This window comes from Eleutherodactylus coqui, chromosome 8 (genome assembly GCF_035609145.1).
Source record: "Eleutherodactylus coqui strain aEleCoq1 chromosome 8, aEleCoq1.hap1, whole genome shotgun sequence".
NCBI classification, from domain to species: domain Eukaryota; kingdom Metazoa; phylum Chordata; class Amphibia; order Anura; family Eleutherodactylidae; genus Eleutherodactylus; species Eleutherodactylus coqui.
Window position 1 is genome coordinate 52,702,740 of NC_089844.1, and position 14,300 is coordinate 52,717,039.

The following is a 14,300-nucleotide window of genomic DNA, read 5'->3' on the forward strand; positions in this document are numbered from 1 at the left end:
AGTTTGTAGGAGAAGTTTGCTTTTTTTTTTTTCAATGCTACACAGGTTTTTGACCATGTCGAGTGGAACTATTTGTGGGCTGTTCTTCATTAGATAAGTTTCGGTGAGAAATTTGTGGCATAGGTTAAACTACCGTATTCAATGCCAGGGGCAAGAGTGAGGGTAAATGGTCGTATTTCTGACTGGATGGTGTTAGATAGGGGAACAAGACAGGGTGCCCCCTGACCCCACTTCTCTTTGCCTTGGCGATCGAGACTAAGGCTGTTTTGATAAGGCAATCCCCCAATATAGTTAGATTACAGTATGGAGAAATTGAGGAACGTATCTCCCTATAAGCAGATGATAGTCTTGTGGCTTAGAAGATACCACAACTCCCAATTTGCTTCCATTGGTGCCAAAGTTTGAGGATAAGGTCAAGGTCTGGAATCCTATCACATTGTCGATAATTGGCAGGGAAAATCTTATAAAAATGGCTCTGATGTCACAACTTTTTTATACACTCAAAAGTGTCCAGTTTGGATTCCATCACAATAGCTTTTTAGACTCCATATGCAATTTAGGGATTTACTATGGAGTAAGAAATTTGCTGAATTTAAATTAGAGACCCTTCGAAGGGGCTTAACGATCTGGAGGATTGACGATTCCAAATGCTTGGATATATTTTCTGGCATCTCAGTTACAATAGTTGAAGGGGTGGGGAGAAATAAATTGGGTAGAGTTGAATAGTATGTATCTAAAGTGACAGGTTGTAGCCCTCCTATAATAGTATGTGAGAGATGTAGAGATGAGCGAGCACTAAAATGCTCGGGTCCTCGTTGTTCGAGTCTAGATTTTCGTAAAATTCGAGAGCTCTATTCGAGTAGCGAACCCCATTGACTTCAATGGGAGACTCGAGCATTTTTGTATGGGACCCGCCGGTTGCCGAGCTTTTTTTTTCCCTGTGTTCGTTCTCGCTCTCGCTCTCTCTCTCTCTTGCTCTCGCTCTCGCCAAGCCAGCCACAAACTACCGTTTACGTGCGCAGTGTCGTCAAATCTGACACGTCAGCGGTGGGGCGGGGTCGAACACGGCGTGATGCTCGCTTGAGTAGCGAGCACCATCGTGTATGCTAATACTCGAACAAGCATCAAGCTCGGAAGAGTACGTTCGCTCAACTCTAGAGGGATGGATGAAAGGAGGAAAAAAGGGATTATAGACAACTAATATTTTAATAATAAGACTATGGAATAAATTTAAACCAATCTTGCAACTAGATAGATTTACTATATACATTTTTGTGCCCCTTACCTGATTGCCTGTCAGACTCTGGATGTCTCCTCTGTGTATTCCAGTCACTTTCATGACGTGTAGCCTCTTGTCTGATGCTTATTCTGCACGATCTTTAGAGTAAAGTTTACTTTTAGTTTCACATCCATCTCATGATGCATGACCACAGCATTGAATTATGCTAGGGGGACAGATTAAAGGAAACCTGTCATTCAGAACGTCTCTGCCAACAGCCTGCTCATCCCCAAAGTCTACCCTTCTCACCTCCTCCAAAACACATAGCGCTGTCAAGTCTTCAGTGAGTGCCATGCTGTTGTCAGATTGAGCATGCGCAGATGAGCAACATGAATCTGCCTACAAAAGGGACACTTCATCTGTGCATGCGCCGTCTGACTATCACATGGCGCTCATGTAGCCATGCCAAGTCTCACATGTGTCTGAGGAGGTGAGAGGGGCAGACTTTGAGAATGAACAGACTGATAGCAGAGACAGTCCGGCATGCCCACCCAGACTGCTCTGCCTTATTTGTCTGCCATGTTGATGCTAAAATTGTTTCACAGACAATTATTCGGCTGCATTGTGGCCAAACTCTTGTGTATGCACACCCCTAGACTCCAGATCCTGTCCATGACGGGAGACGATAGATGAGAGGAACGTACTGTATGCTGCAAAGTGAACTTTTCACATGAACACTCCTAACTTTGAGCAGCAGTTTTTTATGTATGCACACACAGAGAACTAGTCGTTAGTCACTGAGAGGACCGCCCACTGGACTCCTAAACCCAAAATGCCCAGAGATTTATGTGTAATCAGTAGTTTTTGGAAATGAAAAGTTTCAGAATAGAAAAGAAAATGTACAAACAACAAGAGCCGCATCCTCGGTTATCAGCAAAGCGCTGCACAATAGAGCATATTAGGTGTAAAGTCAAGTGGAATATCACATGGGAGTGACTGAATGTCATAAGAGGATGCACACAGAGTTTTTGGGTTTGCAGATCTAAAACAGAAACTGAACCAAAACAAATATAGGACTTAAACAACAAACCCAGGATAAGTCCATGCCAAAAAGAGGAAATATCTGAGTAGTTCTGGTAGCAGCATAGATAATATTAGAAACATAGATATCTGGCAAAATGACAAAAACAGCCACAAAAACAGGGAAGAAAAAGAAAAGGGGGGGGGGGGTGGTAGAAGATAAGGAAAAAAGAAGCAAAGAGCCAGGCAGAGGGTAGTGATACAAGATGTGATATAATGTCAAAATCCCCACCAACTCCCATCTGCCACTCAAGACCCGCGGGCGCAGAAGGGAGTCAAAAAATGGGTAGGAAAGCGTCAAAGGTCTTGAACATAATCTAAGGTGTCTAGATCCCAAGAAAGCGTTCCTGGGAATCTGCATCATCAACCAGAAGCTCCTCCATCAGGATAAAGTTGTTTAGCTCTTGCACCCCTTCTGTCATGGAGGGGATCTCCAATGTTGAGGGATCACACCACGAACAACAACCTGGGAAAATCGCAAAAGTGAACGTTTCATCCGTGCAATGGGGTTAGACCAGAGATTTTAATGAATACATTAGAAGTGGTACTGAATCCTCTCCCTTAAAACTGTATATCAGTTGGCTCAGCTGCTCCTGCTCTATCACATGCCGCCCCGACACATAGGACTGCGTGTTTGACATGACGAGTTCCCTTTAAGGCTGTATCCACTTATTGTTGTTTGCTTCAATGTTCACAAATTAAGGTAAAACCGCCAGGTGTAGTCCCAGATAACTTGACATTTTGGTTTAGTATTGCATTATATTGTTGTTTTACAACATTGTAGCTCTTCTACTACAATCTATCTAGTCCTCTGGATGCAGCCTGTCTGCTCTGTAATGGAGAAGCGTCTTCTACCTGTTCTCCACTCTAACGCTACATAAGACACTTACAAGGAGAATGTTATCAAATATTCACTTTTCATATTATTGTCAAATCTCGCAGGCCTTTCACCCACTGAAAAGGAGGTAATAGCTGTGTTTGAGCAACATCCCTGAGGGATTAAAACCCAACGGAGAGGAAAAAAATCTTGTCTGAGAGGGAGTGTTTGTCCAGCAACATTCCTGGAGTGAGCCGGGGATTCCACACCCTGCAATCTCATGACACATTTCACCATGGTTCTCTTGTAACCTGCCCTCTAATTCAGATGTGTAAGGCACCCGGTGCACCCCTAATACTCGGCACTCTGGAGTATCCGTTGTCTTAAGCAGATACCATAGTCAGTATGTGATCCTCAATAGTACGGGGACTGTTTGAGCCATACTTGTAATGCAGCACTTTCTGCCCCAAACCTTCTTTTACAGCTGGGATTTGTAGTTCATTTACTTATGGAAAGCTGATCTGTTAACAAATAGAGATGAGCGAGAGTACTCGCTAAGGCAAACTACTCGAGCGAGTACCCGCCCGCTCATCTCTAAAGATTTGGGTGCGGGAGTGAGCAGGGAGGAGTGGGGGGGGAGAGGGTGAGCGAGAGATCTCCCCCCCCCCCCCCCCCTCCACCGTTCCTTCCCGCTCTCCTCCGCCGCTCCCCACCCCCCGCCGGCACCCGAATCTTTAGAGACGAGCGGGCAGGTACTCGCATAAGGCACTACTCGCTCGAGTAGTTTACCTTAGCGAGTATGCCTGCTCATCTCTATTAATGAAGCTTATCCTTTTCTTTATTGGAACTATTATTTTTGAACAGAATCCTTGCCCTTCTTAAGATTTATTAAAGATTTGTTGTACTATGTAATGATACATACCGGAAGCCCCCAGAAATCCATCTGGCTCTGTGTCCCATTTTTCCAATAGAATTTTTATCTTTTTAATGAGATCACTACCCAGTATAACATGGTGGCCTCTGTGGTAGTTCATATCACATTTACACAGAGCCACATCAAGTATTTTTCTTTGTTGGCTCCCTCTCTATTTAGCAGCCATTATTCTGTCTACCCCTACCCTCCGGCCACTGATCGATGGCCTTCTGCATATTACTGTGCATGGGAGTATGCTGTCAATCAGCTAATGGAAGGCAGGGGTGAGCAGTGCTAGCCATACAATTCATAAATATCACAGACTACTTCCTCCCAGCTCTTTGTGAGTGCCACTATTAGTAAAGGGTCAGTTTCTCAAATAGTACTACACAGACACATAAAACAGACATATCGCTGTAATCAGGGTGTTTGTCACTACCATATGCTTTCCCCATAGAGGTCAGCATTAAAATGGTGATAGATCCCTTTTATGAAGCTCTCAGTAACATAGTATGTTAGGCTGAAGGGAGACAATGTCCATCTAGTTCAGCCTGTTTACACCCCTTGATGTTGATGCAGAGGAAGCCCATGTGGGGGAAAAAATCCTTCCCGACTCCATAATGGCAGTCAGAATAACCCTGGATCAACGTTTGAAAGTTCCTACTTGATGACTCCAAGACCCGGATCAACAACCCGCTGGTGACCTAATGTCTATATCCTGTAATATCATAGCGCTCTATCAAGACATCTAGTCCCGTCTTAAACATAAGTGTATTAGTGATGTATTTCAGCATCTGTAATACAGACTTATGTCCCAGCCTACCCTCGGGTCTCCTGACAAAAACTCTAAGCATCATAGATTCTTATGTGCGGAGTTTGGGCCAGGATACCACTTTCAGGCCTGGACACACGTCGGTTTTACTGGTGGATTTCTATGGCTGAAATAAACTTATGTGAAACTGGCCTAGGATATCATAAAATAGCCGGTAGTTGTCAGATGAGATCTTAACTATAGATGAGCGAGTATACTCGCTAAAGGCAATAGCTCGAGCGAGCATTGCCTTTAGCGAGTATCTCCCCCGCTCGAGACTGCAGGTTCGGGTGCCGGCAGCAGGCACGGAGCTGTGGGGGAGAGCGGGGCGGAACGGAGGGGAGCTCTCTCTCCCCCTGCTCCCTACTGCTGACAGCCGCTACTCACGGCTCCCCCGCGCCGGCACCCGAACCTTCAGTCTCGAGCGGGGGAGATACTCGCTAAAGGCAATGCTCGCTCGAGCAATTGCCTTTAGCGAGTATACTCGCTCATCTCTAATCTTAACTATCCCAGATGCCTTTCTGTATTATCAAAACAGCCGTGGGTTGAAGTAATCATAACTAGAGATGAGCGAACGTACTCGGTAAGGCCGATTTCGCAATCGAGCACCGTGATTTTCGAGTACTTCACTACTCGGGTGAAAAGATTCGGGGGGGCGCCGTGGGTGAGCGGGGGGTTGCAGAGGGGAGTGGGGGGGAGAGGGAGTGAGAGAGAGCTCCCCCCTGTTCCGCGCTGCTACCCCCCGCTACACCATGCCCCGCCCCCCGGCAACCCCCAAATCTTTTCACCCGAGTAGTGAAGTACTCAAAAATCGCAGTGCTCGATTGCGAAATCGGCCTTACCGAGTACGTTCGCTCATCTCTAATCATAATATATCAGCATGCATATATATATTTATATTTATATATATATAACTCTTTAAGCATTCTGCTGGTTCCTGAAGCTACATATACTATACAGATACATATTAAAGGGGGTTTTCTGACTGTAAATTCAATTTGACAGTGAGCTAATTATTGGTTAAGATAATAAATACTTTATTCACTTTTTAAACCCCCATCAGGGGTATAACTAAAATAGGTGCAGAGTGTGCAGTAGCTCACGAGCCCTGGAGCTTTAGTAGGCTCCATAAGGCCTCTCTTCCCCATATGAGGAGGCCAGTAGTATAAATGAAGCATTATAGGTGGGAGCCCATTTAGAGATTTTGCATTGAGGCCCAACAGCTGCAAGGTACGCCTCGGCCCCCCACCGCTCCTGTGTCTACAATTCTGTGGACCCCATTTCCTTCTTTACAATGCTGCAGTGATGATATGCTGTCCTGACCTCTTGTGATGGCCACAGTCATGGTTTGAGAACATGGACATTAGAGAACATTAGAGGTGACGGATGCTGGATATTGCTTGTGCTGCTGAAGTGTTTCTGCAAAATACTGTTTTTCCTAAACCTGGAATTAATGAACCTGATCTCCCATCACTTTGTAGTGGGCAAACCTCACAAGTGCAACTACTGTGGCCGAAGCTACAAGCAGCGCAGCTCCCTGGAAGAACATAAAGAACGCTGTCACAATTACCTGCAAAATGTAGGGATGGAGAGAGGCCACGGAGCAGGGTCCCACGGGGGTAAGTAGCCAAACATCCATATATGTTTGTTTGTGATATGTCTTCGGTCTCTTATACTCTGGGACACAAAATTAGGCACAAAGGGGTCTAATATTAAGGAAAAGGGTCTGCATATTTTTCCAAAACCAGCACCATTCCTGTTTATAGGCTGTGTCTGGTCTTGCAGCTCAGCCCGATATGTCACAAGGGACTACGCGGCGCAAGTGCTTCAATAGCCTTCATACATATATATATATTGTACTCATGTAAAAAAAAAAGCCCAACATATGGTCAAAATCCAGTATATGCCGATTTGGGCCCCGAGAATAAATATCGGGGACTGTAGCTTGGTGGAGGTGATATGTATTGCTTACACACGTTTATATAGCCAACCAATGCAAATGCTACACAATGCATCCATAGATTGGCCATACAAACAGGATTCCTTCAGCTTATGGACCAAATTGCAAAAATAAAAAAATTACAGGACCACAACATTGACAAACTACAGAACAACTTTAAGGCTCTGTTCACTTCTTTGCTCATAGTTTCTTAATTCTGCTCCATTCTGCAAGCAGGAAAGCGGAATCCCTGCAATCACTGGATGTGCCCTATTATACCATAATCTAACAAATTAAAATATGCATTTTGGATTGGAGATTGTGTATTGGACTTGAGCACAGCAAATCTACATAAGGGCTGCTGTGGGGCTCTCAGATTCCATGCCTTTGAGTCTGTTGCCTGCAAGCCACAGGCTACAGTTTGTAGCCTGTTTATAGGCTACATTGAGGCTACAAGGAAATATGCCATCATCTACCTTCTAAATACTTCTGCTGGCAAATAAGAACCTTAATAGTATATGCCATGGATTGCATGACAGGTGAAGTGATGGCTCAGATGTGGTATCCTTTCTCCTTAGGGAGAGCACCTGGTAGGTGTGAGGAGACTTCTAAGGCCATGCATGCCCCCTGGGAAATATGCAAATGGCACAATGCCTCCACAGCATCACCTATTAGAAGGCAGCATTCCTGCAAGTCAATATCAGACCTTTTAACAGGCCTTCCATCTTCCCAGAGGAAATAATGTAATGGTTCAGTATTCTTGCCGTATATGAGGTACATTTAACCCTTTCCAATCCAATTTGTATCCTGGTTTTCCTAGGGGGCTTACTCTTTTTCTGCTTTTATACAACGGTGCTCTCTGCTGGCTAAAGCCAGTACTGCATGAGGTGACACATTGGATAGGCTCTGACAGCAGAGAGGCTGGCAATATACAGTAAGAGAACCCCAACGGGCGTCTTCCAACATCGGAGCTGTACAGCCTTAAATCATAATGTCTTTACACGTCCAACAGTGGATTGGAAAGGGTTAATAGAAGTGTTTTAGCTGCTGCGTATACTTTTGTGCAGTTTAATTTAAATGTTAAAAATGTGAAAAAGTTTTTGTCTGCTACTTTAAAGTCTTAACGGTCCTGACCTACCCACTCCATCAGCTCCTATACGCAGAGTTCTAGCAGCCAACGATTGGACACTGTTGTCCATTTTACTAATGGTTGTGAGAGGTCTCGTTTAAACAGGTAGTAGCTTTGTTGATCGATAGTGGTGTCTTGTGTGCTGGCTAGTGATTCTGATGTGACATTTTGGTTCCATGTAGAATCTCCTATGGAGGAGTGTAAGAATCCAGAGATCCTGATGGAAAACAACTTGTCTCTGATGCCCTTTGAAAGACCAGCTGTTATAGAGAGACTTGCCAGCACCATGGGGAAGCGTAAGAGCTCCACCCCACAGAAGTTTGTGGGTAAGCATCTGCTTTCTTTTACTTAGTCTGTAATGTACATATGATGGCTTTCTGTATCCAGCTGCACCAATCAATACTTTACCAATAGAGCTGATGACTAGGGATGAGCGAGTATACTCGCTAAAGGCAATTGCTCGAGCGAGCATTGCCTTTAGCGAGTACCTGCCTGCTCGAGACTGAAGGTTCGGGTGCCGGCGCGGGGGAGCGGTGAGTAGCGGCTGTCAGCAGGAGGGAGCGGGGGGAGAGGGAGAGAGAGATCTCCCCTCCGTTCCGCCCCGCTCTCCCCTGCAGCTCCCTGCCCGCCGCCGGCACCCGAACCTTCATTCTCGAGCGGGCAGGTACTCGCTAAAGGCAATGCTCGCTCGAGCAATTGCCTTTAGCGAGTATACTCGCTCATCTCTACTGATGACCTTTCTTTTTAGCTTTTTTTTTCCTTTGTGGCTTCTGATTGTAGAACTGAGAAGTTGGATCACTCTTTCTGCTCATGACATCACTTAGTTACATCCTCCTAAAGGGAAATCCCACCCCAAACAGAACCATGTATTAATAGATCAAAACTTATGGAATAACCAAAGTTTTTGGCAATTCGTTTCTTTTACTTACACTTATATTGCTACTTTTCTATTCTGTTGCAGCTGCCATGTTTTTTTTTACAAAATTGACAACAGAACTCGCAGCCTGAATTATCTTCTAAGCTATTGATAAAATCGAGACCTAGTTCTTGACTGACCATACTGACAAAATGAAAGTTGGCCGTCTGTTTCTGAGAAGCTACTTCAAAATTGCCAACCGATATGGCTGCTGTAACTCCTGATATACTAATATATGGCCAATTTTATCTTTAGAAGTGAAATTTTCCTTAATGCATTGCAGACCTCTTCTGGCATGAAACCCATCAGGAAATCATGTTCTTGTGTATCTGCAGGGAATTGAACAAGTGCAAATGTCTGTAAATGGCCGTGGTAGTATTGGATTTTGTGATAGGTCATGCATAGCAAGTAAAGGGAACTTGAAGTTCCTGATAGATATTCCTATAGTAACATTATGTTGGAGAGTTCCCATTTATACAAGTTCTCCTTTTATTATTTTAGGTGTATGGGGCAGAGAAAAGATGCTGTAAACTCTACTTTTTTACTGGCTGATATGGGCCACTAGGGGGCTGGGTGAGAGGGAAGCCCCGTCTGTCAATAGTTTTCAACAAAACTGCATAGTGACTTTGGCCATGACAGGGGTCATGTGTAGAGATGAGTGCGCATGCTCGGTAAGGGCAGTTACTCGAGAGAGCAACGCTATTTTCGAGTAACTGCATGCTCGTCAGAGAAAATTCGGGGGCGGGGGAAGCAGGGGGAGAAGAGTGAGAGAGATCTCTCCCCCCACTCCTGAATTTTCTCCGACGAGCATGCAGTTACTCGAAAATAGCGTTGCTCTGTCAAGTAGCTGCCCTTACCGAGCATGCTCGCTTATCTCTAGTCATGTGATCAACGATCGTTGTGTAGCCCTGTGACGTCACACTGTCATAAAAGTTAACCCTTTTCAATCCAATTTTGGATTTAGGGTTTCCTAAAAGGGTTTCTCGTTTTCCTGTTATACAACAGTGATATCTGCCGGCTAAAGCCAGTGTGTGTGCGCCAGAGAGGTTCTAACAGTGGAGTGGTTGGCAATAGACAGTAAGAATACCCTGTCAGACGTCTTCTGACATTGAAGCTGTACAAGCTTCAGTCAGAATGTAGGAAGACAGCGGATTGGAAAGGGGTAATGAGGTCATGGTGCATGTTGCCTGTGACTGCGGTGTATTTTTTGCAACTTGCACCAGAATCCCATTGACCTTAATGACCGTGCAAGGTCACAATGGCTACATGGTGATCCTCAGTTGTGCGGCCCCTTGTTGTAGCTATAGTCGCCGGGTGGCCCTAGCCTAACTTAGTATTTCCACAATTAAGAAATTTTGACAAAGGGATAGAATTGCACATGGCAGATGTGCTGCAGAATTCTCTGCGACTGAAAATCTATTCCATACATGTAAATGGAGTTGTTCTTGCAGCATGTGCATGGATTTTTGCAAGCTCCATACAGATAAATAAGTAATGGAAATAAGTAATGAGGCAACACTGATACTGTTTCTCAGTCTTTGTGCATGAGGCTTAGTGTTTCTGCACAGTGACACTTTGCAAAAAAATTTAAAAAACTACATTTCGTTCAGAAGTAGCTTATTTTTACTGCAGATTTGTTACACATTTCACCTTTTGCTTTGCAAAATATGAAACCTGTGCCGAAAATCTGCAACACAATAGGCATGCTGTGGATCTAAAAACCTGTAGCATGTCCTAAAGTCCATGCAGGTTTTCTTCCACTACATGTGAACGGGGTTTTAAAAATTGCATGCATGTGTATTGTAAAGTGATTTGTTGCAGATATTTGGTGCGAAATCTGCATTTGAAATCCAAAATAATTCTTTATACAATCACCACGATATAACCCAACTTCTCCTGTTTTAGGATCTTTTCATTCTGCGTCTTTGTAGAGCAGTGCTACAAAGCTGCAGGTCTCTTTCTGCCTGTCTAGAATGCCAACCTGGCATATACATTTTCTCATACCAACCTCTTGTCATGTGTTACAGTGTCCTCTAGTATCTTTATTAGTAACTTGAGATGTTCTATTACAAAAAATGTAAAAACATTTCTATTTCCTCCCAAATAGTGGCATAGAATGGTAGAGTTAGAAGGGACCTCCATGGTCATCGGGTCCAACCCCCTGCTCAGTGCAGGATTTACTAAATCATCCTAGACAGATGTCTGTCCAGCCTTCTGTTCAATTGAAGGAGAAGTCACCACCTCCCATGACAACCTGTTCCACTCATATATCCCCCTCACTATCTAATATCTAACCTGTGTCTCCTTCCTTTCAGTTTCATCCTATTGCTTCTAGCCTTTCCTTGTACAAATGAGAATAGGGCTGATCCCTCTGCAGTGTGACAGCCCTTCAGATATTTGTAGACAGCTATTAAGTCTCCTCTCAGCCTTCTTTTGCAAGCTAAACATTCCCAGATCCTTTAACCGTTCCTCATAGGACATGGTTGTGCTGAAAGTCCAGTTCCAGCATTATTCAGCTATTGCTTTTTGTGTATGGGACTGTTCTCTACTTAGACATTTAGTGTCAATGTTTTTTGCCCTTAAGAATTCTAGAATGAGAATATTCTGTTAGTAAACCACTGTTTCCTATGAAAGGAAATGACATCCATTTTATACACGTCCAAGACACAAAAAACAGAGCGTTTCACTGAATGACGGGAAAGTCCCTGTGTGCAGAATTAACATGATACGTTCACATCTATTAGCATAATGTGTTACAAGCCTGCAATGTTTTTTCGGTTAATCAAGTAACTTATTTTGTGTTCAAATCTTCCGTAATCTTGCTTCTAAATTTGCAAGTATTTATATATCCTAGTTTAAGGGCTTGTTTGGTTTGGTTTGGTTTAGTTATATGATTTAGTAGAACCAGTTTTTAGGCACTGGTATTACACTCTATACAAATTCTCAAGTGCCACTTTTTGGCGGTTATTGTTATCTGTTGAAGACCATGGTCACCCAGTGAATTCAATATGTCACTTGTAATTCCCAGTTCTCCTTGCATCAACGTTGTAGAGGTGCTCAAATAAGGCGAGGCTAGAGGTGCCTGGGGGCATCATGCATGTTGGATTTTAACATACCTAGACTTTTGTTTCTGTGGGAGGTAAGCCATTGTCAGAAATGTCTGGTAATATCTCCATCTTGATTATTATGGAGCCTGAAGAAATAGTTGTTGACCAAAAGCTCCAAAGGCAAACTCAAGTGTACGTCTGGCTTTACATTTGTCATGGTTCAGAACAATTGTATTTATTGTATGTCGATGGATCTCTTCCTTCCATCTTTAATTACAGAGAATTGGAGATAGTCCATTTTAGGCCAGGGCAGGCTGCTAGAACTCTGCGTGTTGGAGTTTATATGTTCAATTGTAAAAAAACGTTTCAGGCCTGAATAACAAAATGCCTCTGGCTGAATAAGCTCTTTTCATGCTGTTAGCCAACAAGACCTAAATGGTAATAGAGTAGTCTTGCCCATGTTGAGTTTAGCATGACTGAACATGAGTATTGTATGTTTTGATCCTTACAATTTTACAGTCTAACGCAAAAGTTGTATTATATTTTTGACTCTTCACGTTGGTCGGATAACATATATCTCTAATATGTTTTTTTTAAATACATGTTTTTGTTTCTAGGTGAAAAACTCATGAGGTTCGGATATCCAGACTTGCCCTTTGACATGAATATGGCCTATGAGAAGGAAGCAGAATTAATGCAGTCCCAGATGATGGACCAGGCCATTAACAATGCCATTACTTACTTGGGTGCAGATGCACTACGGCCCCTGATTCATCACTCCACTGGCACCATGTCTGAAGTAGCTCCTGTTATCAGTTCAGTTTACTCTCAGGTCTACCATCCAAGCAGGGTGGAAAGGCCTACCAGCAGGGAAACGGCAGACAGCACTGATAATAATATGGATGGCCCAATCTCCCTTATAAGACCAAAGAGTCACCTTCAAGAGAGGGAGGCATCCCCCAGCAACAGTTGCCTGGACACCACTGATTCCGAAAGCAGCCATGATGATCGACAGTCATACCAAGGGAATCATGCCTTAAACCCTAAGAGAAAGCAGAGTCCAGTATATTCCAAGGAAGATGGCAAAGCTCTAGATGCCGCCAAGGCAGGATTGGGCACTTCCAAAGATGTCTATAAAGTATATAATAGTGAAGGGGAGCAGATCAAAGCCTTCAAATGCGAGCACTGTCGTGTGCTTTTTCTAGATCACGTCATGTATACGATCCACATGGGCTGTCATGGTTATCGGGACCCACTTGAATGTAACATTTGTGGTCACAGAAGTCAGGACCGCTATGAATTCTCCTCACACATAGTCCGTGGAGAGCACCCGTTCCAATAGCTGAGAACTGGAGAGGTGCTTCTATGAAGTAGAACTGCACATGAAGAATACTGCACTTACTCACCCACTTTCCTTCAGACTTTAATTAGCCTAAAACAGTTCTAAGTTACTTATATTTTGTAAGCATATGTAATATCCTTTTTCCATGAAACGGTACTGTCCACAATTCTTGTGAATAGATATAAGGAGTAACTACCAATATTTTGGTATTACCTATGGGACTTTTGCGTTGCTGAGGTATGTTTCTGTAAAGGAGCTTTGAAATAGAGATGTACTACTGAATCCTCAAAACTGATCTCCTGGTTGAGGTCAGGCACAGTAAAACATATCCGTGGATAAGATGTAGCTTGTACAAAGCTACGATTCGCATATATTGAGGGATAGTGGGTCAAAAATTGGAAAGCCTTCATTGCTTTCTAAGTTAGATACCGATAACCAACAGGTGGTGTGTTACACATTTGTTTAGCTTCATCTGAATTAAGAACATCCTTGGAACAGTGTTTTCTAACATTCAATACATCAACATTGTATGATTATGACCGAATCGTCAACTGACTTTTTTGAAGGTCTACAGATGTAGTCTGTAAAAGTTAACTTTAAGAGTCCACATTATAATCTTGTTCGTTAACTCATTGTACACACCTCTAACCTACAATACATACATTGGGATATATTTGCGATTTTCAACTGAAAACCTTGCTTGGTAGACAACGTTTATTTGGTGAAGCCTGTGGTAGGTTTCTATCATTATCCAAATGGCATTGAAAGTGTCCACCAACATACTCTTCTGTCCGTGATTTCAATTTAATATATGCGTAAAAGAAAAGTCCGTGCTAAAAGGAAGTTTGGATAATTCTTTATTTCCGGTTCGTCATAAAGAGATCTAATTCTCTGTCCGCACCTGAAGGTTAACAAATAGTATGTACCAACATTTTCGCCCTGTGATAGACAGTCAACATGATTTATGGGATTTCAGTTGCCTCACAAAACTACACATAAGACATCTAAGTCCTGCAGCTACAATCATTAAAACATATTCCCATTTATAGACGTAACATAATCATAGGGACAAACATATGACTATTAG

At 43.2% G+C, this 14,300-nt stretch overlaps 1 protein-coding gene across 5 annotated transcripts in view; it reads left to right on the forward strand.

Annotated features, from left to right (window-relative positions):
* The window catches only part of IKZF2 (IKAROS family zinc finger 2), a 78,190-nt gene extending 64,438 nt beyond the window's left edge, over positions 1-13,752 (forward strand). For 3 of the 5 annotated variants that reach the window (XM_066575623.1, XM_066575624.1, XM_066575622.1), the window contains 3 exons: positions 6,322-6,459; positions 8,091-8,234; positions 12,489-13,752. In XM_066575623.1, the coding sequence (XP_066431720.1) occupies positions 6,322-6,459; positions 8,091-8,234; positions 12,489-13,213 (1,007 nt within the window). In that variant the 3' untranslated portion in view covers positions 13,214-13,752. The remainder of the gene's footprint in view (positions 1-6,321; positions 6,460-8,090; positions 8,235-12,488) is intronic. The other 2 variants (XM_066575625.1, XM_066575626.1) reach the window with 1 other exon arrangement.
* The last annotated feature ends 548 nt before the right edge of the window (positions 13,753-14,300 follow it).